Source organism: Macaca mulatta, chromosome 14 (assembly GCF_049350105.2).
Source record: "Macaca mulatta isolate MMU2019108-1 chromosome 14, T2T-MMU8v2.0, whole genome shotgun sequence".
Classification (NCBI taxonomy): Eukaryota; Metazoa; Chordata; class Mammalia; order Primates; family Cercopithecidae; genus Macaca; species Macaca mulatta.
Window position 1 is genome coordinate 7,073,424 of NC_133419.1, and position 25,670 is coordinate 7,099,093.

General features: G+C 56.5%; 2 protein-coding genes and 2 long non-coding RNA genes across 16 annotated transcripts; 1 reads left to right on the plus strand and 3 right to left on the minus strand.

Moving 5' to 3' along the window:
• Window positions 1-1,244: 1,244 nt before the first annotated feature.
• SSH3 (slingshot protein phosphatase 3) lies at window positions 1,245-10,174 on the minus strand. 9 transcript variants are annotated; one of them, XR_013403246.1, is made up of 15 exons: window positions 9,465-9,626; window positions 9,001-9,038; window positions 8,139-8,373; window positions 6,810-6,934; window positions 6,659-6,730; window positions 6,338-6,403; window positions 6,037-6,225; window positions 5,834-5,927; window positions 5,471-5,599; window positions 5,316-5,362; window positions 4,226-4,372; window positions 3,801-4,001; window positions 3,430-3,605; window positions 2,121-2,201; window positions 1,245-2,024 (listed from the first exon to the last, which is right to left on the minus strand). XR_013403246.1 is itself a non-coding variant. In XM_015113523.3 (15 exons), the coding sequence occupies exons 1-15, from the start codon at window positions 9,528-9,530 to the stop codon at window positions 1,911-1,913; spliced, it is 1,878 nt and encodes a 625-aa protein (XP_014969009.2). In that variant the 5' UTR covers window positions 9,531-9,626; the 3' UTR covers window positions 1,245-1,910.
• On the plus strand, window positions 9,676-14,557 carry LOC144334091 (uncharacterized). Its single transcript, XR_013403514.1, has 2 exons — window positions 9,676-10,162; window positions 10,338-14,557. It is a non-coding gene; the product is annotated as an uncharacterized LOC144334091 (long non-coding RNA).
• On the minus strand, window positions 10,659-25,320 carry ANKRD13D (ankyrin repeat domain 13D). Of its 5 annotated transcripts, XM_077962055.1 has the most exons (16): window positions 24,274-24,542; window positions 23,874-24,002; window positions 23,626-23,761; window positions 23,394-23,518; window positions 22,333-22,378; window positions 22,108-22,251; window positions 21,673-21,862; window positions 14,006-14,072; window positions 13,519-13,600; window positions 13,241-13,302; window positions 13,007-13,137; window positions 11,995-12,152; window positions 11,743-11,859; window positions 11,490-11,653; window positions 11,318-11,409; window positions 10,659-11,022 (listed from the first exon to the last, which is right to left on the minus strand). In XM_077962055.1, the coding sequence occupies exons 4-16, from the start codon at window positions 23,481-23,483 to the stop codon at window positions 10,809-10,811; spliced, it is 1,557 nt and encodes a 518-aa protein (XP_077818181.1). In that variant the 5' UTR covers window positions 23,484-23,518; window positions 23,626-23,761; window positions 23,874-24,002; window positions 24,274-24,542; the 3' UTR covers window positions 10,659-10,808. The 5 variants fall into 5 exon arrangements, with proteins under 5 accessions (XP_077818181.1, XP_077818180.1, XP_077818179.1 ...); XM_077962054.1 differs by lacking the exons at window positions 23,874-24,002; window positions 24,274-24,542 and adding an exon at window positions 24,896-25,320; XM_077962053.1 differs by lacking the exons at window positions 23,874-24,002; window positions 24,274-24,542 and adding an exon at window positions 24,896-25,320 and having other exon boundaries at window positions 11,722-11,859.
• On the minus strand, window positions 14,322-15,704 carry LOC144334090 (uncharacterized). Its single transcript, XR_013403513.1, has 2 exons — window positions 15,409-15,704; window positions 14,322-14,780 (listed from the first exon to the last, which is right to left on the minus strand). It is a non-coding gene; the product is annotated as an uncharacterized LOC144334090 (long non-coding RNA).
• Window positions 25,321-25,670: the final 350 nt, after the last annotated feature.

The following is a 25,670-nucleotide window of genomic DNA, read 5'->3' on the forward strand; positions in this document are numbered from 1 at the left end:
GGGTGTGAAGTCTCAGTCACTGAGAATGCTTGGTGCCAGCTCCCATCTCTGAGGACTGCTTTGAGGGAAGGAGTTGAATCTGGCCCCTTCCCCAAACCAGTGTTGTGTATTATAGAGCAGAGAGCATACATAATCTTGGGAAGAGGGATAGAAGTGACAAAGATGGGCCAGGCGCAGTGGCTCATGCCTGTAATCCCACACTTTGAGAGGTCGAGATGTGTGGATCGCTTGAGCCCAGGAGTTAGAGAACAGCCTGGGCAACATGGTAAAACCCCGTCTCTACAAAAAAAAAAAAAAAAAGAAAAATTAGCTGGGCATGATAGCATGTGCAGATAGTCCCAGCTACTCCGGGCTGATGCAGGAGGATCGCTTGAGCCCGGGAGGTTGAGGCTGTAGAAAGCCAAGATCATATCACTGCACTCTATTCTGGGTGACAGAGCAAGACCCTGTCTCAAAAAACAAACAAACAAAAAACCCACAAAAGAAGTGACAAAGATACAGCCAGTTAGCTAGGTGTGGTGGCACGTGCCTGTGGTCCTAGCTACTCAGGAGGCTGAAGTGAGAGGGTCACTTGAGCCTGGGAATTCAAGGCTGCACGGAGGCATGATCGCCCCACTGCACTCCAGCCTGGGCAACAGAAAAAGACTCTGTCTCAAAAAAGGAAAAAACAGATGGAACGACTAACTCTTCTTGGACATTAAAGTTGAGCAGAAGGAACCCCTGGGCAGGAGGGGAAGGGCCACCAAGGGTCCTTCTTCCCAGGCAGCAATAGGCTGGCTTGGAAAATCAGGCCCTTTTGCATTGTAGCAGGAGGAAGATGATTCTTGGGACCCAAAATATGCCATAGAACTGGCATCAAGTGTCCAAAGGAGTCTTTGCTTTTGGAACAGGCTTGGTCTTGTCCAGGTAGGCACTTCCTCATGAGTAACCCCCTCCAGCTCTCACAGTGGAGCCACATGCCTGCTGCCCGGTGAGGACTTGTTCCCTTGCCCGACCTGCCTGAGTGGGTGTGAGCAGGTCACATGTACCAGGCCCTGCCCCAGGAGATGGGGAGATAGCACTGACCTCCTCTCTTCTCTTACCCAATCTTCCTCCTGCGCCACACCCAAACACGGCACTCCCCCAAATAGATCTGTCACCAGCCACCTGGGAATTGTGAGGAGACTGCTGGGAGGAAGCGGCGGCCACCTTCCCCAGCCAGCAGAGAAGGGTCTGACTGCAACACAGACAGCTTCATTGTCACATTGAAAATAACCGAATATGAAAATGTGTTTTATTTCTCAATACAAAGTCAGATACTATAAGGCTATGAAAAACTGACTAGCCAGAGGCCACAAAGGACAAACAGCAGACTCTCTCTGGCCTGGCGCCCTGTAATCTGGCGTGGTGTCACAGGAGGTCTGGGGACAGCAGCAAAGACCTGGACCGGTTGAAGTGGACGAGGGAAGCGACCTGCCAGCCCTTCCAGCCTCCCACAGCTGGGGCCTGAGGATCCGCCTGCCTTTGGGGCCACTGGTTCCCTGGCCTGACTGATTCCAGGAATGAACTGGGAGAGGATAGGAGGTGCAGGGAGGGGGAGCGGGGGAGAGGCATGAGCCTTTTTGTGCTGGAAACTCTGTTTTTATTCTGTGACACAGGTGAGTGTTCAGGGCAAGAGCTGAGAATGAAACTAGGGTGCTATTGGCCCCAAAGGCACCTTCAATCCCTCTACCACATCCCAGTAGAAAGTCTTGAGCCCTTGGACAGGTGGACATGGGTCTGGGACTTAAGGCTGTAGGAGGTGAGGCTGTAGTGACAGGGGTGTGGGGCGGAGCTGAGAAGAATGTGCAGCGACAGACGTGAGGGTGTTTCTCCAAAGAGTTGTGGATCCTCTATTTAGTGTCTAGGGGAACGTGGGCATGTGTGAGGGCTCAGGCCTCACCCTCCTCTCCGCTGTCGTCCACGCTGGCCTGCCTCACCACCTTCCGGAACCTGGGCGTAGAGGAAACGCAGGGCTCTCCCTTCCCTTGCCCCTGCTCCTGCTCCTGGAAGGCCCGGGTCTGGTTGGCCACCAGGGTACTGCCCTGGAGGGCAACCACTGACTGGCAGGACTTCAGGGCAGGCTGAGGCCCCTTGCCCACCTGCTGGCTTCCCTTGGTCCTTGCGAGCTGTGGGAAGGGCTGTGGAGGCTCTTCATGTGAAGACTCATGGGAAGAGAAAACCTGGACAGGTGTGAGGACATAGAAGCCATGGGGCACCCAAGCAGAGCCAGGAAGATCTGGGGCAGGGGCGCCAACCACAGAGCCGGGAGGAGGCGAGGGCCGGAATGTTTGTGGCACCCAAGTCAAAAGCCAAGCTGTCCACAGCCATGCTTCCCCAGGAGGGAGGACAACACCCCAGCCCTGCTGCCTGCTGCTTGAACCCTGCCTGCTCGTAGCTTCCTTCTGGCCCCCAGAAGCCCTCCTCAGCTCTCTGGAGACCCAGGCCTCCCTGCCCTCCGCCCCTCCTATCCTTCCTCTGGCTTTGCACAGGCAGCCGGCAGGTGAAACCCGTGCTGGCACTAGCCCCTGACCTGGGCTGGGTGGATGCGTGTGTCCAGTGCTGGGTGAGGACCTCCTGCCTTTCGCAATGCCCACACCCGCCCATCAACCCGCCACGCCTCCCTATCCTTCCCCATCCACACCTCCTCCAGGAAGCCTCTTCCAGATGTTCCTGCCCTCAGTGGACACTCCTTCCTCCAAGTCAGCCATTTGACCTTGAGTCCCATACAGGGCCTGGCTCCCAGTTTTAGGCTTGTGCCCGCAGCACTTGGCATTGAGGGTGCTCACTTAGGCAGGACTTGGGCGGTGTGAGTGTGCACTCTCCTCCCCACCCCATCCTTTGAGGTCCTGCGCCTCAGACCCAGGAGGGGCTTCAGAGATTACCTTAGCCTCCCCACCATGGGGTTAGAGATCGCCCCCAGGGCCGTCAGGGGCCTGTGGAGCTCATGGCCTGGGGAGGGAGCTCTGCCCCTTAGACAGTTAGTCCTGTGGTCTGGCTAGAACCTGCTGGCGACCCCGGCCGGGGCTGGCTCACCCAGGAGCCCTGGAAACAGGTGCTGCTTCCGCCCTGCCCCCATGACCCCTCTCCAGCCTGTGCCTACAGCGCCCCCACGTGCCTTCACTGGGTCTCAGCTGTTCTCAGGGGCCCAGGACGTGGCTGGTGCCCGTCTTCAGGGGTACTCATGGGACAGGCTGGAGACACTGGGTACTAAGAGGTACTGGACTGACTGTGAAGGAGGCTGGGACCAGGCCCCCTGGGTCCTACCAGGACACCCTGCATAGGTGGGCCAGACTTAGCTGGGGTACGCCCTGCTCAGGTCTACAGTCAAATGCCCATCCTGGTCTTTCCCCATCTCCCTCCTTATGGCCCCCACCCCTGCAAGCTGAGCTCCCCCAGCCCCAGCCTCACCTCTGGCATGTCACTGGCCTCTGAGGTGCTCTCCAGCTCCAAGGAGGGTTCCAGAAGACTGATGGACCTCATGACCCCTCGGAGGTTGATACGTGGCCGTGGCCCAGGTTCTTCTTTTGGGGCTGCCTGGCTCTCCTCCATGCCCACAACCTTCTCCTCCCCACCACCCCCAGGTTCTGGCGGAAGAGGTGGGAATGGTGTAGAGACTTCAGGGGCTGGGCGCTCCTCTGGGGAGACCCCACCCACTTTCTGCTCCCAGACATGGCTCTGGCGGCTGTGAGGAGGTGGCCCTGAGTCAGCTCTGAGTGACCCAGCAGCCACCCCCAGCAAACCCACCTACTCACCCCCTGCCACTCACTCCCATCCCATACCTGGCAGTCAGGATGCCCTGGTAGATCTGCAACTGGCGCAGGAAGCCGGGGTTGGGGCGGGCAATGGGCCGGAGCTCCTGCACATGGCGCAGGGCCTGCTCCAGGCTGCATTCATACTGCTTCATGGCATAGGCCAGCACTGTGGCCGCCGAGCGGCTGACGCCCATCTTGCAGTGGACTAGCACGCGGGTGCCCTGTGCTCTGTTGGAAGCGGGCCAGGTTCAGCACCCTCCCCTCACCATGAAGGACCCACCTCCTGCAGGGGAGGGCCAGTAAAGGGCTCACAACCAACTGAGAGTAGAGGAGGAGCGAAGGACACTGAGGGCTGGAAGGAATGGCACAGCTGATGGCAGAGTGGGCAGGAGGAGGGCACTGGGGGCCTCTTGAAGCCACAGTGGGGCAGGCAGCAAAGCCTAGAGACCGACCTTGCAGCCTCAATGAAGCGGTGCGTCTCCTTCCAGTGCGGCAGCAACTGGGCCGACTCCTCATCCCAGAGGCGCACATTGTGGTAGGTGAAGCGCTCAGGGTAGAAGTTGTCAATCTCCCGGGCCATGTTCAAGATGTGGGTGACCCTGTCCCAGAAGCCCAAGACCAGGCTGACGTGGGCAGAGGCATCAGGCCCATTGGCCATCAGACCTGGCAGCCCCTGGGCCTCTCTTTAGCTCTAAGTTTCAAGTCACATGGAGGCAGCAGTTATAGTGGGAGGAGAAGTGACCCAGCTGTCAGATGGCTGCAACCTTGGACCAATCATTTTACCCTGCTGGGCTTGTTTCCTCATCTGGTTCATACAGCTGGCTCAACTGCAACTCCAGCCCTTCCGTTATTCTCGGAAATGAGTTAGAAAACAGCTTTTGACCTAAGCTGAAAGTGTGTGGGTCTGCAGCAGGGGGTGACACGGGCTACAGCAGGTCTCCCAGAAGCCCCTGGTGGGCAGATGACAGGTACCTGTCAGAGCAGACAGCCAGGTCCCCATGGGGAGAAGGGCAGTTCCTTCTTCCCTGAGACAGGGCAAGGTGGAAAAGAGGCTTTTTCTTTCTTTCTTTCTTTTTTCTTATTTTTTAGAGACAGGGTCTCTCTCTGTTGCCCAGGCTGGAGTGCAGTGGCATGATCACGGCTCACTGCGGCCTCAATCTCCAGGGCTCAAGCAGTCCTCCTGCCGCAGCCTCCCGAGTAGCTGGGACCACAGGCACACGCAAGAGGAGCCTTTTTCTGCTTGTCCAAGGCAGTTACAGCAGTGGGCTCTGCTGCTTCTCGTCTTGGCGTGGCTGAGGCCCTTTGTTTCTGTCCTTGTTTCACAGTGCGGGGAAGGGAGGAGACTGGGCGGGGGCTGGCCAGTGGGTCTCCTGTCCCCACCTGGGAGCCCACACCAGGGCAACAGCCCCAGAACAGAGTTAGAAGCAGAGCTGGCAGCTGCTGAGGGTGGTCCAGGGGTTTTTGAAGCTGGCTACCACCGAATGCAGGGAGGCCAGGAGAACGGAAGATGGGGTGGGCAGCCCAAGGGGCTCATAGCCCTACCTGTTCCTCTGCAGCTCCTCCAGGTTTGCTGCGTTCCACTCTGAGCCCTGGGAGACAGCGAACAGCACATTCCCCCTTTCCTCCAGCCTCTGCTCCTGGCCCCCACCCTCGCAGCTGCCAGCGGTCCCCAAGGCCCAGGCCCGGCTGCAGCTCACCAGGTAGAGGTGGGGGAAGATGCGGGAGGCTCGGTCCCGCTGTGCCACCAGCAGCAGCATCTGGTTGTCGATGAAGTCACGGTACTGCTGGAGGGGGAGCCCGAGGCGCAGCTCCAGTGCCTGGCGGATCTGCAGGCAGAGCCCAGGGCAAGAGAGGCTGGAGCTCTCCTAGTGCCTGACCCGCCACCTTCCCTCTGGGGCCTCTGAGGACAGCATCGTGTCCCATCTAGATGCATTAGGGCCAAGGCCAAGGCATCCAGGAATGGCTCAGGACTGGAGACAGGCAAGGTGGGGAGGGCTCCCAGGAAAGGCAAGCTCGCGGCCCCTGCTGGAGGGGACTCGTTCCCCGGGCCCTCTACCTACCTCCTTGGAAGTAACGCTTTCCAGGTCACTGGCATCCAACACTTTCCACAGCTCAGCACGGATCGCCTGCTCCATCTGCTCCTGTTCTGAGGGCCTGGGAGCAAAGCCCTTCAGTCAAGGGGCCCCTTCCCCTCTCCACCATGCCTCCCACTGCCTTATCCTGCCTTCCCCGTCCACCCAGGCCCTCCCCTCCCCACACTGACCGGCCAGGTTCGGCACTGGGAGGCCGCAGAGACTCCAAGTCGGCCATAGCCGTCCACTCATTGAGGCAGCTCTGGTCGGAGTTCAGTCTCTCCTGGTAGTGGCTGGCCCAGGTGAGGGCACTGCCACCTGGTACAAGGCTGCTGCCTAGAGCTGCCTCACATGCTTGGTGCAATACCTGGAGTGTGGCCCTGAGACAGGAGGAGAGGCTGGGTCACACTGTTCCCTTGCTGCCCTTCCCCAGGCCCTGCAGCCTCCTTCGAAGGAGAGGCTGGCCTGAGTCCAGGCAGCCTCTGTCCTTACCACATGGTCTGGATGGAGATGGGCTTGAAGATCCGGCTCTGCCCACCAGACGCCACGCTGAAGCCCCTGCAGGAGACCAGGCACAGGTGAGGCCGGACTCCAGGTTCTGCGACAGAGAACCTGTCCTTTTGCTGGATACAGCCAAGGCCCAGGAGTCAGGTGCCTTGCTCAGGATCACAGTGAATCTGACATGAAGCTGGGAGCAGTCCCCAGAGTCCCAACCTAAAGTTCTACTGTACCCCGGTGCCCAGGCCCCGTCACATCTGTCACACTCAGTTATTCCACCCTCTTGCCCCCCGACCTCCAGTTGCCACTGCTTACCCGTCTCCATCTAAGTACACCTGGGTGTCACTCCAGAGAGGCAAGACCAGGCCCAGGGTGCAGCTGGGGGAGCTGGCAGGGGACAGAGGGAAAGCCATTGTCCCCCCTGTCCCTCACCTCTTTGCCCCTCCTTTCCTCTCCCTGCTCGAACCTGCTGTCAGGGAAATCCACACCCAGGAGGACTGTCTCATCCTGGCTTAGACCTTCTCCTTCTTGTGTAGAAACTACCAGCAGGTAGCGGAGCCGGGGAGGCCGGGCTGCCTCCAGCTGGGCTGCCTGGGAGAGATGAGGAGCCCAGGGTCAAAGTGGCCCCAAGGACCCTGCTCCCCACCTAGACACCCCAGGCCCAGAACAGCGCTGACACTGCTCCTTCCTCTCCCATCCCCCTTCTTCCCCGATGTAAAATCAGTGGGTAAGGAGGGACTGTGTGGAAAAAAGTGGGGAATGGGACTGACACAGGTTGCACATTTTTTGTTTTTGCTGAGGAAGGAGGTTGTTTTTGTTTTTGTTTTGAGACAGGGTCTCACTCTGTTGCCCAGGCTGGAGTACAGTGGCACCAGCACAGCTCACTGCAGCCCCAAACTCCAGGCTCACATGATCCTCCCGCCTCAGCCTCCCAAGTTGCTGGGACCTCAGGCCTATGTACCATGCCTGGCTCATTTTTAAGTTTTTTATTGAGATGAGGTCTCCCTATGTTTCTTGGGCTGGTCTTGAACTCCTGGGCTCAGGCAGTCCTCCCTTCTCAGCCTCCCAAAGTGCTGGGATTACAGGCATGAGCCACCGTGCCCAGCAAGAAGGAGGTTTTTTGTTTTTGTTTTTGTTTTTTAAACCCTGTCACTTGCCATTGCTATCATTTCATTTGAGAAATGTTTATCACCAAAGAAATACTAAGGACAAAATCTCACAATAGGGGATGATATTTCTGTCGTAAATTCAGTTTTACAGAAGATTCACTGCATCCTGTTTGCCATGTCTTGCGGAGGACGGCGAGCTGTCTCCACAAGCATTTGAACACCAGTGCTTCGGCTCCACCTGGACTCCCTTCCTCCATGTGGCTGGAATCCTCCTCCCCTCTGCCCCGGTCCCTCCAGCACATCCACCCCCAGTGGGTGTCCAGCAAGCCTGCCTTGTGCACTGGTCCGTTTAGGGACAGCTCATGTCATCAGGGAAGTCTTCTACTGGTTGAGGAGAAACATACCTCTGGAATTCCCACCTCTTGGACCTAATTTGGCCCTATTGGCTCACACAGGACAAACCTCCCCTGTTCTTTCCCTTCCAGAGACCTGCAGCCATGACCTTACCCTGCCAAAACATCTCTGCCTGAAACAGCAGGGTCACTGGGGTATGGGTAACCCCAACACTCCCCAGGCTGCTCCCTGCCCTCACACCATTGCTCCCCAAGCACACACACACAGGGCTACATTCTGCCCTCAGGTGTGTCTCTTTGCCCCACCCCCTGGTGCTCCAGATGGGCCCTCACCAGGCGGATGTCATCCTGCGGCCTCAGCAGCTGCACCATGAGGTGCAGGTGCTGCCTCTGCTCCTCCTGTTTCTGGGGACTCTGGGATCCTTGCCCGAAGTCTGTCTGGTCCCCGTGGGGCTCCTCCTCATTCGGGGGCTCCTCCGCTGGCTCAGGACTGGCCTCTGCTGCATCATCATTGTCCCCTCCATCCTGCAGCCCCAGGACAGCCCCTCGGAGCACTGCAAAGCTCTGCCTGGTAGGGCAGTGGGCAACTGTCATGGCCCCTCATCCCCCTTAGGGTAGGGGCTCTCAAAGTCTAGCATGCCTCACATTCACCTGCAGCCCTTGTCTGCACGGATTCATGGGCTCCCACGCGGTCGATAGGTCTGGAGTGGAGGCCTGAGCATCTGCATTTCTAACCCCTTGGCCCCTTGGCAATGCTGCCACCAAACTGAGAACCAGTTTTGGGGGCTTCCAAACTCTCAGCCCCTCTACTCTTGCTCACCTGCCAGGGGATGGGGGCTGCTCCCTTTCCCCTCCCACCTGTTTAACTCAGGGGCTGCTGGGAACTTGGTCGGGGACCCAGGAGTCCTCAGGCCCCTCACGCCCTCCTGCCGTTCGGCCCGTGGCCACCACCTGAGCCAAAGCCCAGGGCAGTGGGTGAGGAAGCCCCAGCTGACCAGGGGGACGGTGAAGGCAAAGGTCGCCCTACGGCGAGCCCACCAGCCGGTCCCACCGGAAACGCTGCCCCACAAATTTGGCAGCGGGCTTCGGCTGCGCGTCCTCCGGGGAGCTTTCTGTCCCTGCACCGGGAGTCCAGGACGGCCGTGGCCAGGCCCGGGGCAGACGGAAGTATCTGCGTGGGGGAGGCGGTGCTCACCTTCGCTGGAGTCGACTCCTTCTCTGGACCGCCGGGTCCTGCCGAGAGATCAGCCCCAGGGGAGGGTGAGGGCGGGGAGGGCTGTCCTCTCCCCTCTCTCAGGAATTCTGGGGTGGGGGGAGGCCAGAAAAGGCGCCAGATGCCAATCGTCTTCCCACCCCAGTCCATGCCCCACCGGGAGGCCCCGTGGAGCCCTGGCCCAAGGCCAGGTCGGCTGGGTGGGCGCCGAGGGTGGCGGGCGGAGCGCTCAGATCGGGGCCTCCGCAGCCAGGGAGGCGCGCAGGGCTCTGGATTGTGCCCAGGCGCCAGTACCGGAGACCCTCGAGGCCCCCAGCGCCCTCCGGCCCCAGCCCCGCAGCCCCCTCCTCATGCCCCCGTTCGAGAGGAGCCCGCTGGCTGGCAGGACGCGCTCCCGAGTCCGGGCAGCAACTGCGTGGGCGGCACCACGGCCGGTCCACACTCACCCGGGGCCCCACGGGCGTGGAGGCGCCGCTGCCCGGGGGCGAACGGCTCACTGTGACCAGGGCCATGGGGCCAGGCCGGGGACACCTGGGCTGGCACCGGGCACGGCCCCCTCCCTGAACCCCGCGGACAGTCCTGGCCCTGCAGGACCAGGAAGGAGAGACGGCGCCACCCGGGCCTGGCACCTCCTCGGGGGCGGCCCTTAAAGGGACAGACACTCGCCCAGCCGGACCCGCGAGGCTTCTCAGGGCGGCCCGGCCCCGTCCCTCCCGTCTCCGCGGTTCGGCCCGCCCAGCCCCTGGGCACAGGTCAGGGGCGAGGCCGGGGACGGGCGCAGGTGCGGAGCCCGGAGACCCTGAGGGCAGAAGCTGGAGGCCGGGAGTTTGGTCCCCCTCCCAGGAAGCGCCCGGCCCGGCCCAGCGGGAGCACCTGAGCTGTTCTGGGCCTCCAGCGTCCTGTGCCCTGCAGAGGCGGGTCCTAGGGAGGCAGAGCGGAGGCGGGGGGTGGGGGACAGGTCTAGAGAGGATCAGGCACGGCGCGCCCTCGGCCAAGGGCCCCCACCCCAAACATTTCTCCCTGCTGGTCGGCCTGCTAGTTCCCACTCCACAGGAACCACTGGGAAACAGGCTTCCGGGGAAAACGGCCTGGGGTTTACAAATAACCCAGAAGCTCAAGAGGGGCTCTCAGGTCCACCTCGGAGGTGAGCAGGGCAGGACTTCCAGCTACGCGGGGGAAGTGGCTTTCGCAATCCCACCCGTAGAGAACAAGCGGCAGTCACGGCCAGGGCGTGGGCTTGGCTGCAGGGGTCGGTGTGGGGGCTCTTCCCAGCTGGAGGTGAATGGGGCCTGGGGACCCTGCCTTTCCCTCCCCAACAGGCACGTGGGCCGGTTTCCAGAAGACCAGGCTGGAAGGCAGGACGAACTGGGTCCCCAGCAGGTAGGACAGGGCACAGGGGATCTGTCACAGGACGCCTGCTTGGTAAGGACATGTGACTCTCGCCAGCTCCGTTCAACCCTGAGGGGCAGAGGGTGGGGGGTGGTCTCCTCATTTTACAACTGAAGAAACTGAGGCTCAGATAGGCTAAAGGGACCATGGCCAGGATTCAAGCCCAGGTCTGAGGCCGCCACCCACAGTGTCTCTCCACAGCGCCCCACCTTCAGGGTCCCCACCACTCCAGCCCAGTGAGCAGAGTGCCCTGCTGCGACAGTCTCTTTATTTCCATCTGTCTCCCCTGCCCGACCATCCCTGGGGCTCCAGGCCCCAAGCCCAGCAGCAGAGAGTTTATAAATAAATAAATTACAAAAGCGGGCAGGGAGTGGCCTGGCCAGCCCTCCCGGGGCTGTGGCTCAGTGCTCAGTGAGTGACAGCCGCAGGATCCGCTGTAAGTCCTCCTCCTCCTGCTGCCCGCGCCGCTCCCGCTCCTCCTGTTCCCGTGAAGACAACTCCAGGGCCAGGCGAAGTTGCTCTTCAAAGCTGGGTGGGCCGGGGGCTGGGGGTGTCCTGGGAGGGGATGCTGGGCCCCTGGGCTCTGTGGACAGCCGCAGGCTTTCCTGGAGGGCCCTTCCAGGGAGGGCAGGGGAGGGAAGAGCAGGAGAGTGAGCGCCAAGGCTGGGGCAGAAGCCGAGGGGATGGGGACCGGCTTTGGAGGACAAGGGCAAAGACAGGGTGGCAGGCAGAGGAGACAGGGCAGGGCCCTGCTTCCCCACCCCTCACACCACCTTTGGTGGCAGACAGTGCTGCTGACGGAGGGTGGCGTTGCAGAGGGCCTGGGGTCCTGGCACCTTCCTGCTATCCTCCTCCCCGCCAAACCCGGGCTCGGGGGACAGGGACCCAGCCAGCTCCATGAGGGGCTCACCGCTCCAGCTGAAGCTGTTCCTCATAAACCGTGGCCTGGGGAGGAGGGCGGGCACCAGGCCGGGTGTTGGTCAGGGCTTCCCAGACGGTCACCTGCAGTCACCAGAGCCCATAGCTGTCACTTCTGCCCTGTGGCTGCAGAGGCCAGAGCCCACCCCCTGCACAAGTCCCACCTGCTCCGCCTCGGTGCCCGCTTCAAGCAGGCTCTGCTGGATGGCGAACTGCAGGAGGTCATCGTCCTCATCTCGGAGGGGCTCGCTGCGCTCCGTGCCCAGCACACTGTACCCCTCGGGCACCTCAAACACGGTGGGGTCCACCTCGCACGGGAAAGGGTTCCCTAGGCAGGCGGCAGAGGGGCCACGCTCAACCCGCAGGACTTGGTGACCAGAGAGCTGTGCAGGCCACCTCTTCCTCCCGTGGGGGTACCTGATGTGGCGACAGCAGAGCTGGGGGCCGGCACCCACACCGAGCTCAGGGGTTCGTCACAGCCACACAGGTTGCTGAAGGTGATGCGGGCGTTGAGCACGTGGAAAAGGGGAATCTCTGTGAGGAGACAGCCACACCTGAGCCCTGGTGGACAGCCACCTGCGCCTCCGGCCCCTGTAGCCTCCCAGGGACTGCGCTGAGGGGAGGGTGCCATGCCTGAGGTCCTCCCGCTGCCTGGGCCCAGCCTCTCACCAATCTTGACGGGGAAGCCAGGTGGAAGGCGCAGGGTGATGAAGTCGCGCAGCTTGGCAAAGTGAGCATTGCTGATGGCCATTAGGTCAATGATGGGTGTCACCTGGTCACCCAGGGAGAGCGGGTGCTCTTCACTCAGCCACAGTGTTGCCTTGAACCTGCCCAGCCGACCACAGGACATGGGTAAGGCTCCGCTGGTGGCCCTTCCACTGAGGACTGCCCTCTGGTTTGTGGGCAGCTGCCTTTACCCACCTTCTGCCTGGCCTGGGGTGCCCTGCTCTGCTCAGATGCCACTGCCTGCCTCCCCTGGGAGCTGGTGTCCTGGCCACGTGGCCCAAGCTGCCCTCCTCCCTGGGCCCAGGCTGGGGCTCCTGAGGATTTCGCACCAGCTCATCTGGTCTGGACAAGGAGGCCAGGTGCCAGGCTGTGGGCTTCTCTCTGGGCCTGGCCCATCGCCCCGTTCTCCTCCTCAGCCCAGAGCTGGCCTCACGTGTTGCCAAACTTTTGTGTGCAGCAAACCCCAGGGCAAGACTGTCAGGGTTTGAATCCCAGCAACTGTGTGGTGGCTAAAAGAATCCTCCTGAGATGGTGGTGAGAGTGCTAGGCTTGTGCAGGCACTGTGCCTGCTGTTACCACCTACACCTGCTCAGGGCTCCTCACGGGGCAAAAGCATAACTGTTCTGTTCCACCAAGGTGGACGCGCCACTCCCAGGCCATGTCACTGGGGGCCCTTCCCACCGTGCCACGCTGGCCCCAGCAGGTACTCATGAAATTAAATAAAAAACCATACATGGGTGGCACCATCCATCCATCAAAGACAAGCTACTGGTCATCTGTGCCAAGCCCTTTCTAAGGGCTGAGGACCATGGATAAGACATGACTCCTGCCTCCAGGAGTGGAGTCCAGAGAGAAGCCAGCTGAGGGAGTGGGCCCCTCACTACAACAGGCCCAGAGAGGGGTCTGCAAGAGCCCCCGTCCCGAGGCAAGTCCCCAGCCCGCTCTCAGACCTCACCTCTGTACTTTGCTGGACATTTCGATGGGGCGGCCAATGTTCCGTGACTCCAGGCTGAAGTTGGGGTCGAAGTACTCCTCAGGGGAGATGGCTGTGGGGTTGGTGGGGCTGGCTGCCTGCTGCACAGGGGCCTGCGTGGGTTCCAGGGCAGACTCAGCGATCAGGGTGATGATGCGCGCCCTCCCGCCCAGGCTCAGCCCCCGCCGGCCCTGTCTCAGCCCATCCCTGGCTCACCCCGGTGTGGGAGGAGTGCTGCTGGGCCATCCCCAGGAAGGACTGGAACGGAGTCTTCCCCCCTACGGAGAAAGGGTGGGAGCCGGTGAGGGGGCCACTGTGCCCGCACTGTCCCCACCCACCTCCACCCTGGGAGCCTCCTGTCTCGGGGAAGAGGGGGCAGACGGGAATGGGGAGGCCTCCCAGTTCATCCCGGGAAACTCTGGCCCCTGACCCCAGGCCAGGATGGCCCCACCACATGGTGTGACTAGGCAGCAGGCAGGCGCACCTGGGTTTACCTTTGCTCCTCGACTTGTCCTGATCAGAGAGGTGCTCCGTGCGTGTGCGTGTCACCAGCTCCACGTTGGTGGCACTGTACACCTGGGGAGCAGGGGACACGGGGAGCTGGGGGCTCAGAGCCTGCTCCCCACACTCAGCCTCACCAATGCAGAACCCAAGTCCTCCTGTCCCAGAGACAGATGAGATCTTGCTCCCCAAAATAGAGGAGATGGCAGGGTTTGAACCCTGGGAAGTCACCAACGAGGAGATGCAGCCCCAGGGTCAAGAGGAACACGCTCCTCATTTCATCTTGGTACCCTGGGTAGGGGCCCGTGATGTGGGTGAGCCCTATGTACTCCGCAGGGGATGGGCACTCAGGCCCGCTGAATTCCCACAAACGCTCAGGGTTTCCAGAGCCCAAGGGCTACTCTGGGATGGATGTGGAGAGGAGCTGAGTTCCTGGACCTCATCTCCTACCCCCAGCCCCCCACCACTAGCCTCTCCTGCCTTGGCCTCGTAGCCGCTAACAGTTTCCATCTTCTCAGACCGCCAGCCCCAGATACCACATTTGTTCCTGAAACAGACCAAACAGGAGCTGGTGAGGACCTGTACCCTCACACCCTGGCCAAAGCCTTTCTTTCCAAATCCCCCTCCAATCAGCCTGCCTGGGGTGCCCAACTCTGAGGGTCCCTTCTCACTGTGAAACATGGAGGACCCCTGAATAGGGTGCCTGGACAGCGGGGGACACTTGAGCATGGACTTGGGACTAGAAGAAACTGAGGAATTAGCATGAATCTTGTGAGGTATGATAGTGTCGGGGCTGGGTTTAAAAACATCCTTATCTTTTAGAATTGTGCAGAAACATTTACTAGAAACATTAGGACATCTGGGATGAGCTTTGACATACTCTAGGAAAAATTTTAAAAAAAGGTAAGGAAGGACAGATTCAGTAAGATTGGCAAGATGTTGATAAATGTTGAAGCTGGGTGATGAGTAAGTACATTATCTCTTCTTTCATATATGCTTAAAATTTTCCATAATAAAAAGCTAAAATAAAAGTATGTCAGTTGGAGACTCCAGTACTCCACTTTCAATAATGGATAGAACAACTAGAAGATCAACAAAGAACCAGAAGATTAAGAACAATACTACAGCTAGACTTTATAAACAGGTCAGAACACTCTACCCAATAACAACCACACACACGCTTCTTACATGCACACGGAACACTCTTCAAGACCATATTAAGAAAACCGGCCGGGCCGGGCGCGGTGGCTCAAGCCTGTAATCCCAGCACTTTGGGAGGCCGAGACGGGCGGATCACGAGGTCGGGAGATCGAGACCATCCTGGCTAACACGGTGAAACCCCGTCTCTACTAAAAAAATACAAAAAACTAGCTGGGCGAGGTGGTGGGCACCTGTAGTCCCAGCTACTCGGGAGGCTGAGGCAGGAGAATGGCGTGAACCCGGGAGGCGGAGCTTGCAGTGAGCTGAGATCCGGCCACTGCACTCCAGCCTGGGTGACAGAGCGAGACTCCGTCTCAAAAAAAAAAAAAAAAAGAAAAAAAAGAAAACCGGCCGGGCGTGGTGGCTCAAGCCTGTAATCCCAGCACTTTGGGAAGCCAAGACGGGCAAATCACGAGGTCAGGAGATCGAGACCATCCTGGCTAACCCGGTGAAACCCTGTCTCTACTAAAAATACAAAAAATTAGCTGGGCGTGGTGGCGGGCGACTGTAGTCCCAGCTACTCAGGAGGCTGAGGCAGGAGAATGGCGTGAACCCAGGAGGTGGAGCTTGCAGTGAGCTGAGATCGCACCACTGCATTCCAGTATGGGAGACACAGCGAGACTCCGTCTTAAAAAAAAAAAAAAAAAAAAGACCTCAATAAGGCTGGGCGCGGTGGCTCATGCCTGTAATCCCAGCAGTTTGGGAGGCTGAGGCGGGTGGATCATGAGGTCAGGAGATTGAGACCATCCTGGCAAACATGATGAAACCCTGTATCTACTAAAAAATACAAAAAATTAGCCGAGCGTGGTGGCAGGTGCCTGTAGTCCCAGCTACTTGGGAGGCTGAGACAGGAGAATGGCGTGAACCCAGGAGGTGGAGCTTGCAGTGAGCAGAGATAGTGCCACTACACTCCAGCCTGGGTGACAGAGTGAGACTCCATCTCAAAAAAAAAAAAAAAAAAAAAAAAAGAAAAGAAAAGAAAGAAAGAAAACCTCAATAAAATTGAAAGGACAGAAGTCATACAAGGTATGTTTTCCAACCACAATGGAATGAAATTAGAAATCAATAGCAGAAAAAAAACTTTGGAAACTCACAAATATGTGCAAAGTAAACAACATACTCCCAAATAGCCAATGTCTCAAATAATAAATCAAAAGAGAAATCAGAAAATACTCTGAGATAAACAGGAATAAATAATACTCTGAGATAAACAGGAATAAAGACACAACATATCAAAACTTATGAGACACAGGTAAAGGCCAGGCCCAGTGGCTCACGCCTGTAATCCCAGCACTTTGGGAGGCTGAGGCAGCAGATTGCTTGAGCACAGGAGTTCGAGACCAGCCTGTGCAACATGGTGAAACCCCTTCCCTACTAAAAACAGAAAAAATTAGCTGGTGCCTGTGTTCCCAGCTACTCAGGAGGCTGAGGTGGGAGGATCACTTGAGCCTGGGAGGCGGACGTTGCAGTGAGCTGAGATCACGACACTGCACTCCAGCCTGGGCGATGGAGTGAGACCCCATGTCAAAAAAAGAAAAGACAGACATGCCTAGGAGTGTAAATGTAATATAATATGTGTGAATGCCTATATTAAGAAAGAAGATCTCGGGCAGGCACGGTGGCTCAAGCCTGTAATCCCAGCACTTTGGGAGGCCGAGATGGGCGGATCACGAGGTCAGGAGATCGAGACCATCCTGGCTAACATGTTGAAACCCCGTCTCTACTAAAAAAAATACAAAAAACTAGCTGGGCGATGTGGCGGGCGCCTGTAGTCCCAGCTACTCGGGAGGCTGAGGCAGGAGAATGGCGTAAACCCGGGAGGTGGAGCTTGCAGTGAGCTGAGATCCGGCCACTGCACTCCAGCCTGGGCGACAGAGCGAGACTCCATCTCAAAAAAAAAAAAAAAAAAAAAAAAGAAAGAAAGAAGATCTCAAATCAATAACCTTAACCTAACCTTCCACGTTAAGACAATGGAAAAAGAGCAAACTAAACCAGAAAGAGCAGAAAGAAATAATAAATATTACAGTAAAGATTAACGAAATAGAGAATAGAAAAATAATAGAGAAAATTAATGAAACCAAAAGCTGGCTCTTTGAAAACATCAACAAAATTGACAAACCTTTAGCTAGGTTGACCACAGTGGGGAAAAAAGAGAGAGAAGACTTGGCTGGGGGCGGTGGTTCACACCTGTAATCCCAGTGCTTTCGGAGGCCAAGGCAGGAAGATTGTTTGAGGCCAGGAGTTCAAAAGCAGCCTGGATGACATAGTGAGACCACATCTCTACAAAAAAAGAAAATTAGCTGGGCTCGGTGGTGCATGCCTGTAGTCCCAGCTACTTGGGAAGCTGAGGCTGAAGGATCACCTAAGCCCAGGAGTTCAAGGCTGCAGTAAGCTCTTATCATGCCACTGCACTACAGCCTGGGTGACAGAGTAAGACTCTGTCTCAAAAAAAAAAAAAAAAAAGACGAAAATTACATACCAGAATCAGAAATGAAAGAGAGGAGCAACAGAAATAAAAAGCATTATAAAAGGATATAATGAATAGCTGTACACCAACAAATTTTATAATTTAGATGAAATGGACAAATTCCTAGTGAGGCACAAGCCACCAAAACTAATTTGAGAATAAATAGATAATCTGAATAGACGGATAACAAGTCAAGAGACTGACTGGTAAACACGACAACAAAAAAGTACACACACACACACACACACACACACACACACACACATGCTCAGGCCCAAATGGCTTCACCACTGAATCCTACCAATCTTTTGAAGCCGAATTAATACCAATTATTTGCAAACTATTCGAAAAAATAGACAAAGACGTGACATTTCCCACTTCAGTTTATGAGGCATCACCCAGATACCAAAAGCAGACATATATCACAAGAAAACTACAGACCAATATTGCTTGTGAATATGGACACAAAATCCTCAACAAAATACGAGGCAACCAAATCTAGCAACATATGAAAATAATTATACACCACAACCAAGTGGAACTTATCACAGGAATGCAAGGTTGGTTCAATATCCATAGGTCAATTGATGTAATGTATCAATAGAATTTTTTAAAAAAGCACATGGTCATATCAATAAACACAGAAAAAGCATTTCACAAAATCCAACGTCCTTTTATGATAAAAAATACTCTAAAAACGAGGAATGGAAGGCAATTACCTTAACCTGATGAAGGGTATCTATCGAAAACTCACAACTAATATCATACTTAATGGTAAGACTGAATGCTTTTCCCCTAAGATCAGGAACAAGACAAGAATAAAAGATGTCTGCTCTAACCACTTTTCTTTTCTTTTTTATTTATTTATTTATTTATTTGTTTATTGTTTTAGATGGAGTCTTGCTCTGTCACCCAGGCTGGAGTGCAGTGGTGCAATCTGGGCTCATTGCAACCCCTGCCTCCTGCCTCCTGGGTTCAAGCAATTCTTGTGCCTCAGTCTCCCAAGCAGCTGGGACTACAGGCACTCACCACCATGCCTGGCTAATTTTTTTTTGTTTTTGTATTTTTAGTAGAAATGATATTTCACCATGTTAGCCAGCCTGGTCTCAAACTCCTGACCTCAAGTGATCTGGCCGCCTCAGCCTCCCAAAGTTCTGGGATTACAGGCATGAGCCCCTATGCCCAGCCTGCTCTAACCACTTTTTTTTTTTTTTTTTTTGAGACAGAGTCTTGCTCTGTAACCCAGGTTGGAGTGCAGTGGTGCGATCTCGGCTCACTGCAAGCTCCGCCTCCCAGGTTCATGCTATTCTCCTGCCTCAGCCTCCTGAGTGGCTGGGACTACAGGTACCCGCCACCATGCCTGGCTAATTTTTTGTATTTTTAGTAGAGACAGGGTTTCACCATGTTGGCCAGGATGGTCTTGATCTCCTGACCTCATGATCCACCCACCTTGGCCTCCCAAAGTGCTGGGATTACAGGCGTGAGCCACCATGCCTGGCCAAGAAAAATATTTGATTCATAATTGTATCAAAAAGAATAAAACACTTCGTGGCCGGGCGCGGTGGCTCACACCTGTAATCCCAGCACTTTGGGAGGCTGAGGTAGGCAGATCACCTGAGGTCAGGAGTTCAAGATCAGCCTGGTCCGACACGGTGAAACCCTGTCTCTACTAAAAATGCAAAAATTAGCCGGGCGTGGTGGTGGGCACCTGTAATCCCAGCTACTTGGGAGGCTGAGGCAGGAGAATCGCTTGAACTCAGGAGGTGGAGGTTGCAGTGAGCCGAGATCATGCCACTGCACTCCAGCCTGGGCAATAGAGTGAGACTCCATCTCAAAAAAAAGAAACAATAAAAGAATAAAACACTTGAGAATAAATGTAACAAAAGTGCAAAGCTTACACTCTGAAAACTATAAAATAATGTTGAAATAAATTAAAGAAGATCCAAATAAACGGAAAAACATCCCATGTTCATGGATTAGAAGACTTAACATTGTTTACATGGTACTATTCCCCAAACTGCTTTATAGATTCAGTGCAATCCCTATCAGAAGCCCATCTGACTGTAGAAATTGACAAGCTGAATCTAGAATTCATATATTCTGCCTACACTGGGTTGTGAGAAAAAAGAAAATAGAATTCATATAAAATGCAAGGGTCCCAAAATATTGACATAACCCTGAAAAAGCAAAACAAAGTAGGAAGACACACTTTCCAATTTCAAAACTTACTGCAAAGCAATAGTGATTAAGGTAGTATAATATTGGCATAAAGACAGACATGTAGACCAATGGAACTAACTTGGGAGCCAGAAAGTAACCCATTTATCTATGGTCAACTGATTTTCAACAAGGGTGACAAGACCATTCAGTGGGAAAAGCATAGTCTTTTCAATAAAGGGGGCTAGGACAACTGGATAGTCACATGGAAGAGAACCTTCCACTATACACAAAAATCAACTTAAAATGGCTCAAAGACGTAAGTGTAACAGCTAAAATTATAAAACTCTTACAACTCAATAACAAAAAGACAACCCAATTTTTAAAATGGGTAAAGGGACAGGTGTGGTGGCTCATGCCTGTAATACCAGCACTTTGGGGGGCAAGGTAGGCAGATCGCTTGAGCCTAAGAGTTCAAGATCAGTCTGTAGACCCTGTCTCTACAAATAACTAAACAAAATAATTAAATGATATAATAAAATAATTACAAATAATTTAAAAATTAGCTGGGCATGGCGGCATGAACCTGTAGTTCCAGCTACTTAGATCACTTGAGCCTGGGAGGTCGAGGTTGCAATGAGCCATGATCATGTCACTGCACTCCATCCTGGGTGAAAGGCCAGACCCCATCTCAAAATAAGTTAATTAAATTAAATAAAAAACGGGTAAAGGATCTGAATAGACATTTCTGCAAAGATATACAACTGACCAATAAACACAAGCACATGAAAAGATGCGCAACATCATTAGTCATCAAGGAAAGGAAAATCAAAATCACAGTGAGCTATCACTTCTCACCCCCTAGGCTGGCTGGATTCCGAAAACAAATGAGTGAATAATAACAAGTGCTGATGAGGATGTGGAGAAACTGGAACCCTCACATGCTGCTGGTAGGAATGTAAACCAGTACAGCTCCTTTGGTAAACAGTCTGGCAGTTTCTCAATTAATGAGTTATCAATAACCTGGCAATTCTACTCTTAGGTATATACCCAAGAGAAATGAAAACATATGAAAGAGAAATTAAAACATATGTCTACCTTTGGGAGGCCGAGACGGGCGGATCACGAGGTCAGGAGATCGAGACCATCCTGGCTAACACGGTGAAACCCCGTCTCTGCTAAAAAATACAAAAAACTAGCCGGGCGCGGTGGCGGGCGCCTGTAGTCCCAACTACTCGGGAGGCTGAGGCAGGAGAATGGCGTGAACCCGGGAGGCGGAGCTTGCAGTGAGCTGAGATCCGGCCACTGCACTCCAGCCTGGGCGGCAGAGCCAGACTCTGTCTCAAAAAAAAAAAAAAAAAAAAAAAAAAACATATGTCTACACAAAAACTTGCACATGAATACTTAAGAGTGGCATTATTCATAATCGCCAAATAATGCAAATAACCCAAATGTCTATTGATGGGCTAATCAATAAACAAGATATGGTATATTCATACAATGACCACAAAAAGGAATGAAGTAGTTACATGCTACAACTTGGATGAACCTTGAATATATTACACTAAGTGAAAGAAGCCAGACACAAAAGGCAACATACTATAAAATTCCATTCATATGAGAACTCAGAATAGAGAATTCTACAGAAACAGAAAGTAGATTAGTGGTTGCTCAGGACTGGGAGAGGGGATGAGGAGTTTGGCGAAGAGTTAGCTCAAGGGTGGGGGGTTTCTTTGTGAGGTGATAAAAATGTTCTAAAATTGACTGTGGTGATGTACAAATCTGTGAATAAATATACTAAAAGTCATTGAACTGTATGCTTTAAATGGGTGATGTATATGGTATATGAGTTTGTATCTCAATAAAGCTTTTTTTTTTTTTTAATGTTTCCATTGACTGTTAAGGCAAGAGGGGGCATATGTTGTCAGAGAAGCTCTTGCTGGAAGGGTCAGGTTCCTAGGCTACCCACAAAGGATTCTGCCCCCAACACAGCCACACCAATGACAAGCCAACATTGGTGCAAATAGCTGCCGTGAACCACAGCCTAAATCTTTGTCTTAATGGGAAAGCATATGAGGTCAGAAGTCAAGAAACTGGGGACATCTTGACCTGACCCCTCCCTACAAAGGTGGCCACAGGAGCCCGACTACCCCGGCAGTCTGAGTGAGACACGGGCTGCAGCAACCCGCCTGCCCCTGAGCAGCCCCTGGTGAGTGAGCCCAGAGGCCTGAACCAGGGTCTTCAAGGATCGCCCTGCCCTCATTAAGGGTGGCTCTTGCTGTCTGTCCCCATCCCACCCACGGTGTGCCAGGCCCCGACCGACCTCTCAAAGGCCACATTACGAGTGTCCAGGTGGGTGGAGACGATAGGAGAGGTGAGGCGGCTGGCCACATGCTCCTCGCTGGGCCGCATGGCGGCCAGCAGTGCTTCGGGCTCCTGCAGAGCGAGCCCCAGTGTCTCCGCATGCACCACCTGCCGGTCATGGTCCACCTCCATCACCAGGGCTCCTGCCTCTGCCGGCCGGCGGGGGTGGACAGAGGGGGTGCAAATCAGAGCTGGATGCCAGCAGCGCAGAGAGGGCGATCATGTACTCTCAGCTGCCTGCTGCCAAGTGGGTCAGCCTTGGCCCCTGGATCCCCCTCCTTCCCCAACCTCAGCTTCCACATCTGGAAAGTGGAGAGAAAGGGCAGCACTGCCCTCCCAAGCCGCGGGAGAACCTGAGGGCCGAGATGCTGCAGTGAGTGTGTCCAGAGCTCACCCTGGCCCTTGAAGATGAAGCTCCTCCGGCCTCGCTGCCAGGTCATGTGCTCGAAGCCCAGGAGGCTGGTGTCTACTCGCAGGCTTTCACCCCGCTTCCACACGCGGTACACATCACTCGGGCACATCTTGGACACAAGGGGCACTGCAGGGTGCACAGGGGTCACTGGGGGTCTTCCCAAAAGCCCCACCCCAAATCCCTGGGAGCCCAGAGGTCCCCACTCACCCCAGCTGGTGAACTCCCACTTCATCTCCACGTAGAAATCAGGGGCCTAAGAGAAACCAGAGCTGCTCGTCAGGGTCCTGCCTGCTGCTGTCTCCAGCAGGCCCAGAAGCCCCTTGTCCACAGACAGCCCAGCCCTTCTCTTTTTTTTTTTTTTTTTTTTTGAGACTTGCTCTGTCACCCAGGCTGGAGTGCAGTGGTGCAATTTCAGCTCACTGCAACCTCTGCCTCCCTGGGCTCAGGTGATTCTCCCACCTCAGACTCCTGAGTAGCTGGGACCACAGGTGTGTGCCACCACTCCCAGCTAATTTTTGTATTTTTTGTAGAGACAGGGTTTCGCCATGTTGCCTAGGCTGGTCTTGAACTCCTGGGCTCAAGTGATCCTCCCACTTTGGCCTCCCAAAGTGCTGGGATTACAGGCGTGAGCCACAACACTTGACCCTTCATCAAGTCTGGATGCACTGCTATGGCTCCACTACGCCCAACCACTCTGCCCAAGAGAGAGTGGGCCAAGTGGGGCCCTACAATGGTCTTCGGGCAATGAGGCTGTAAGCACCTGGAAGTGGAGGGCCAGCCCCAACCTGGCCATGAGCCTGTGCAGGGCACTGGGGAGCCTTTGCTTCCACTGGGTCTCAGAGTCCTACTCTGTGAAGGGGGCACAGTGGCTCCCTCTGAGCCTGCTCCTTGGGTAGGGGGTATGAGGTAGTATGCTCTGCCAGCCAGGCCCCTCTGCGTGCTTCCAGAAGGGTGCATAGTAGCAGGTATTCCAGGGGCTCAGGCCATAATCCAGGGAGTCAATCTGAAGTCCCCGCTCCAGGTAATCTGCATTCTTCAGGAGGCCCAAAGCTGACAAGGCTTCTTTTCCAAAGGGCCCAGTGTCTCCCACATGAGCCTGGCCGTCTTTCTTTCCTACGTGACCCTGAGCTGGGGTCAAGATAGACCTCCTCGCTGGTGGCAGGAGGCACACTGCACAAACTGGGTGCCTTTCCAAGGCAAGGCCTGGCACAGTAACCAGGTGATGCCCTGCCATGGTACCCTACCTCCATAATTGTGCCCTGCTGTACCTGGCGAAGTTTGTTGAGCAGTTCCGGAATGCCCGCCAGCCTCTGTGTAGCCCTCTGGTAGTCCCGATACTGGAGCACCAGCTGCACCATCTCAGGGTCTCCAGTGCTGACTGCCTCCTGCAGGACTGCGGGCACCAGGCTGCTGAGGGGAGCCCTCCAGATGACCCCAGGCCTGGCTGCTCACTGCCCCCCGCCTGCCAGCCTCAGGGGGAGCCCCTGTCCTCTGCAGTACCTGCCCAGCCCTGGCGGTTCTCTTTGCCCACGTTGGCATTGTGTCGAAGGAGCACTCTCACAGACTCCAGGTTTCCCAGAGACACGGCCAGCTCCAGCGGGGTCCGCCCGCGGGGGTCCTCCTGTTCAATGTCGTGCTGGGGGAGACGGGACACTCAAAAAGGGCAGGAGAGAAGAGGGCAAGGCAGGGAAGCTGCCAGGGCGAGCAGAGCTGGGAATCGCTGTGGGAAACAAGGACGGCAGACTGACCAGGGAGATGGCAGAGAGTGGCCTGGCAGGGGAGAGGAGAGGGCAGGAGGGAGGGCAGGGGCAGAGCCGGGGGTCTGGCGGCGGGGCCTGGTCAGGCAGAGGTGTAGGATGTCAGGAGTTTGTCGGAGCCTGGGGACGAGGACCAGGGTTCTCGTTCTCAGCCTGGCTTAGAGGGGAAACGGAAGCGAGTTCGGGCGAGCAGGGCAAGGCCCAGCGCAGGATAGACGAGGCCAGAGGCTCCAGCGCGAGGGGCCGGTGATCTGGGCTTGGGATTGTGCAGGGGAGGAAGGCCCAGGATGTCGCTGCGGAGCTGAGCAGGGGCGGGCGGCCTCCAGGACGGAGGCCACAGCCTTGGGTGGGGGACCCGGGGGACGGGCCGGGTGCCTCAGCGGGGCCTCACCTGGTGGCTGTGCAGTGCGGCCTCCAGTTCGCGATGCCGGTTCGCCCAGACGAGCCGGTGCAGCGGGAAGGTGGGGCACGGGCTGGCCATGCTGGGCCTCAGCGCCGCATCCCGGCCCCGCCTCGGCTTCTAGCCTGGCACGGCCCCCTAGCCTCCCCTCCGAGCCGCGCCCCAGCTGCGCCCCCCGCGGCCCCCGCAGCAGTAGCGGCGGCGGCGGCGGCGGCGGCGGCGGCGGCAGCGCGGACGGCAGGGAGGGCGGAGCGGGCAGCGGGGCGGGCGGGGCTGCGCCGGGCCGGGGCGGGGCTTCGCGTGCGCCCCGTCCCCCCGCAACCATGGCAACCGCGGCCAGGCCAGCGCGCGCTGGGGCCCGCGCGCCCGAGGAGATGCCCGACCTTGGGTCTGCACCCCGACCTCGGTCGGGCCCGGGTCCGCTGGGGCGGCCTGGAGGGCGAGACCTGGTTACAGCTCCTCCCGCGGCCCGCAGGAGGCGCCCCGAGTCCTGCGCAGACCCCCGGTGGCGGGTCCGGAAGGGAAAGGCGGGGCCCGAGTGGGGCGGGCACTGGTCCCCTGGGTCTTGCGCGCGCGTGCGCGGCGGGCCGCGGTCCTGCTACAGCCGTGATACCTGCGTTTCCCTCGCGGATCCCCTTGCTTGCCCCGGTCTTCCTACCCCAGGTCCCGCGGTCACCGACTCTGCCGGGGGTTGCGGGTGAAGTGGGGCGCCCCGGCTCCCCTCGCATCACGGAGCACCTATCCTGGAGACGAGCAACTAGCAGACGCCACTAAGTGCTCGCCGGCTGAGTGGGAAGCACCTTCCCCTGGCACTTGGCCGGTGTCTGCAGGCCTAGCGATGTGGGGAGGCGGCCCCCGGGGCCCTGAAGTCAGGGATAGGAGTTCGGGGAGAGAGGGGCGCAGGCCCAGGCAGCGGCAGAGCCGTCCCGGCGGAGGACCGCCCGCGGCGAACGGCTGCCTTCGCCTGCCGCACGAGTCCCTTTTGCAGAGGCTGCACTTGGCTGCCAGCGTCAGGAGAGGAAGACGAGTTTCGAAATCAGGGCCGGCCCCTCCACCCACACCGGAACTAGGGTGCAGGCCTCCGTCAGCTAAGTTCCGGCCCTTGATTACTGGAGGCCCAGCCTGGGGTCTTGGGCCCTGGTTTTGTTAGGTGGCCAAGGCTGACCCTCTGCTCTCCGTTTCCCTACGTGGAACATGGCAGGATAGCTTGATTGAGGAGGGCCAGCTAGCTTGAGCATCACCTCCTGCTGTAGGGCGTCCTCAGTTCTGAGACTCTGGGCTGGAAGGCCTGATTGCCATTTTTACCCCGCCTTCTCCTTGTAATCACACGGCACCTGTGCCATGTGGGATCACTTTGCCACCCCACGCTATAGTGTCATCCGTGAGGT

What these genes read in the sequence shown, in the direction of transcription:
- SSH3 (XM_077960772.1), bottom strand. Translation starts at nt 8,399, where the DNA reads ATGACAGTTGCCCACTGCCCTACCAGGCAGAGCTTTGCAGTGCTCCGA. An exon ending in CGCAGGATGACATCCGCCTG is followed by an intron (nt 6,935 to 8,138) that starts GTGAGGGCCCAT and finishes CATCTCTCCCAG; the next exon opens with GCAGCCCAGCTGGAGGCAGC. An exon ending in CAGGGCATCCTGACTGCCAG is followed by an intron (nt 3,704 to 3,800) that starts GTATGGGATGGG and finishes ACCTCCTCACAG; the next exon opens with CCGCCAGAGCCATGTCTGGG.
- ANKRD13D (XM_077962051.1), bottom strand. Translation starts at nt 24,363, where the DNA reads ATGGCCAGCCCGTGCCCCACCTTCCCGCTGCACCGGCTCGTCTGGGCG. An exon ending in CGTAATGTGGCCTTTGAGAG is followed by an intron (nt 14,073 to 21,672) that starts GTCGGTCGGGGC and finishes GGTCTGTTTCAG; the next exon opens with GAACAAATGTGGTATCTGGG. An exon ending in TACCCCCACGGGAGGAAGAG is followed by an intron (nt 11,654 to 11,721) that starts GTGGCCTGCACA and finishes CCGCCTGCCTAG; the next exon opens with GGAACCCTTTCCCGTGCGAG.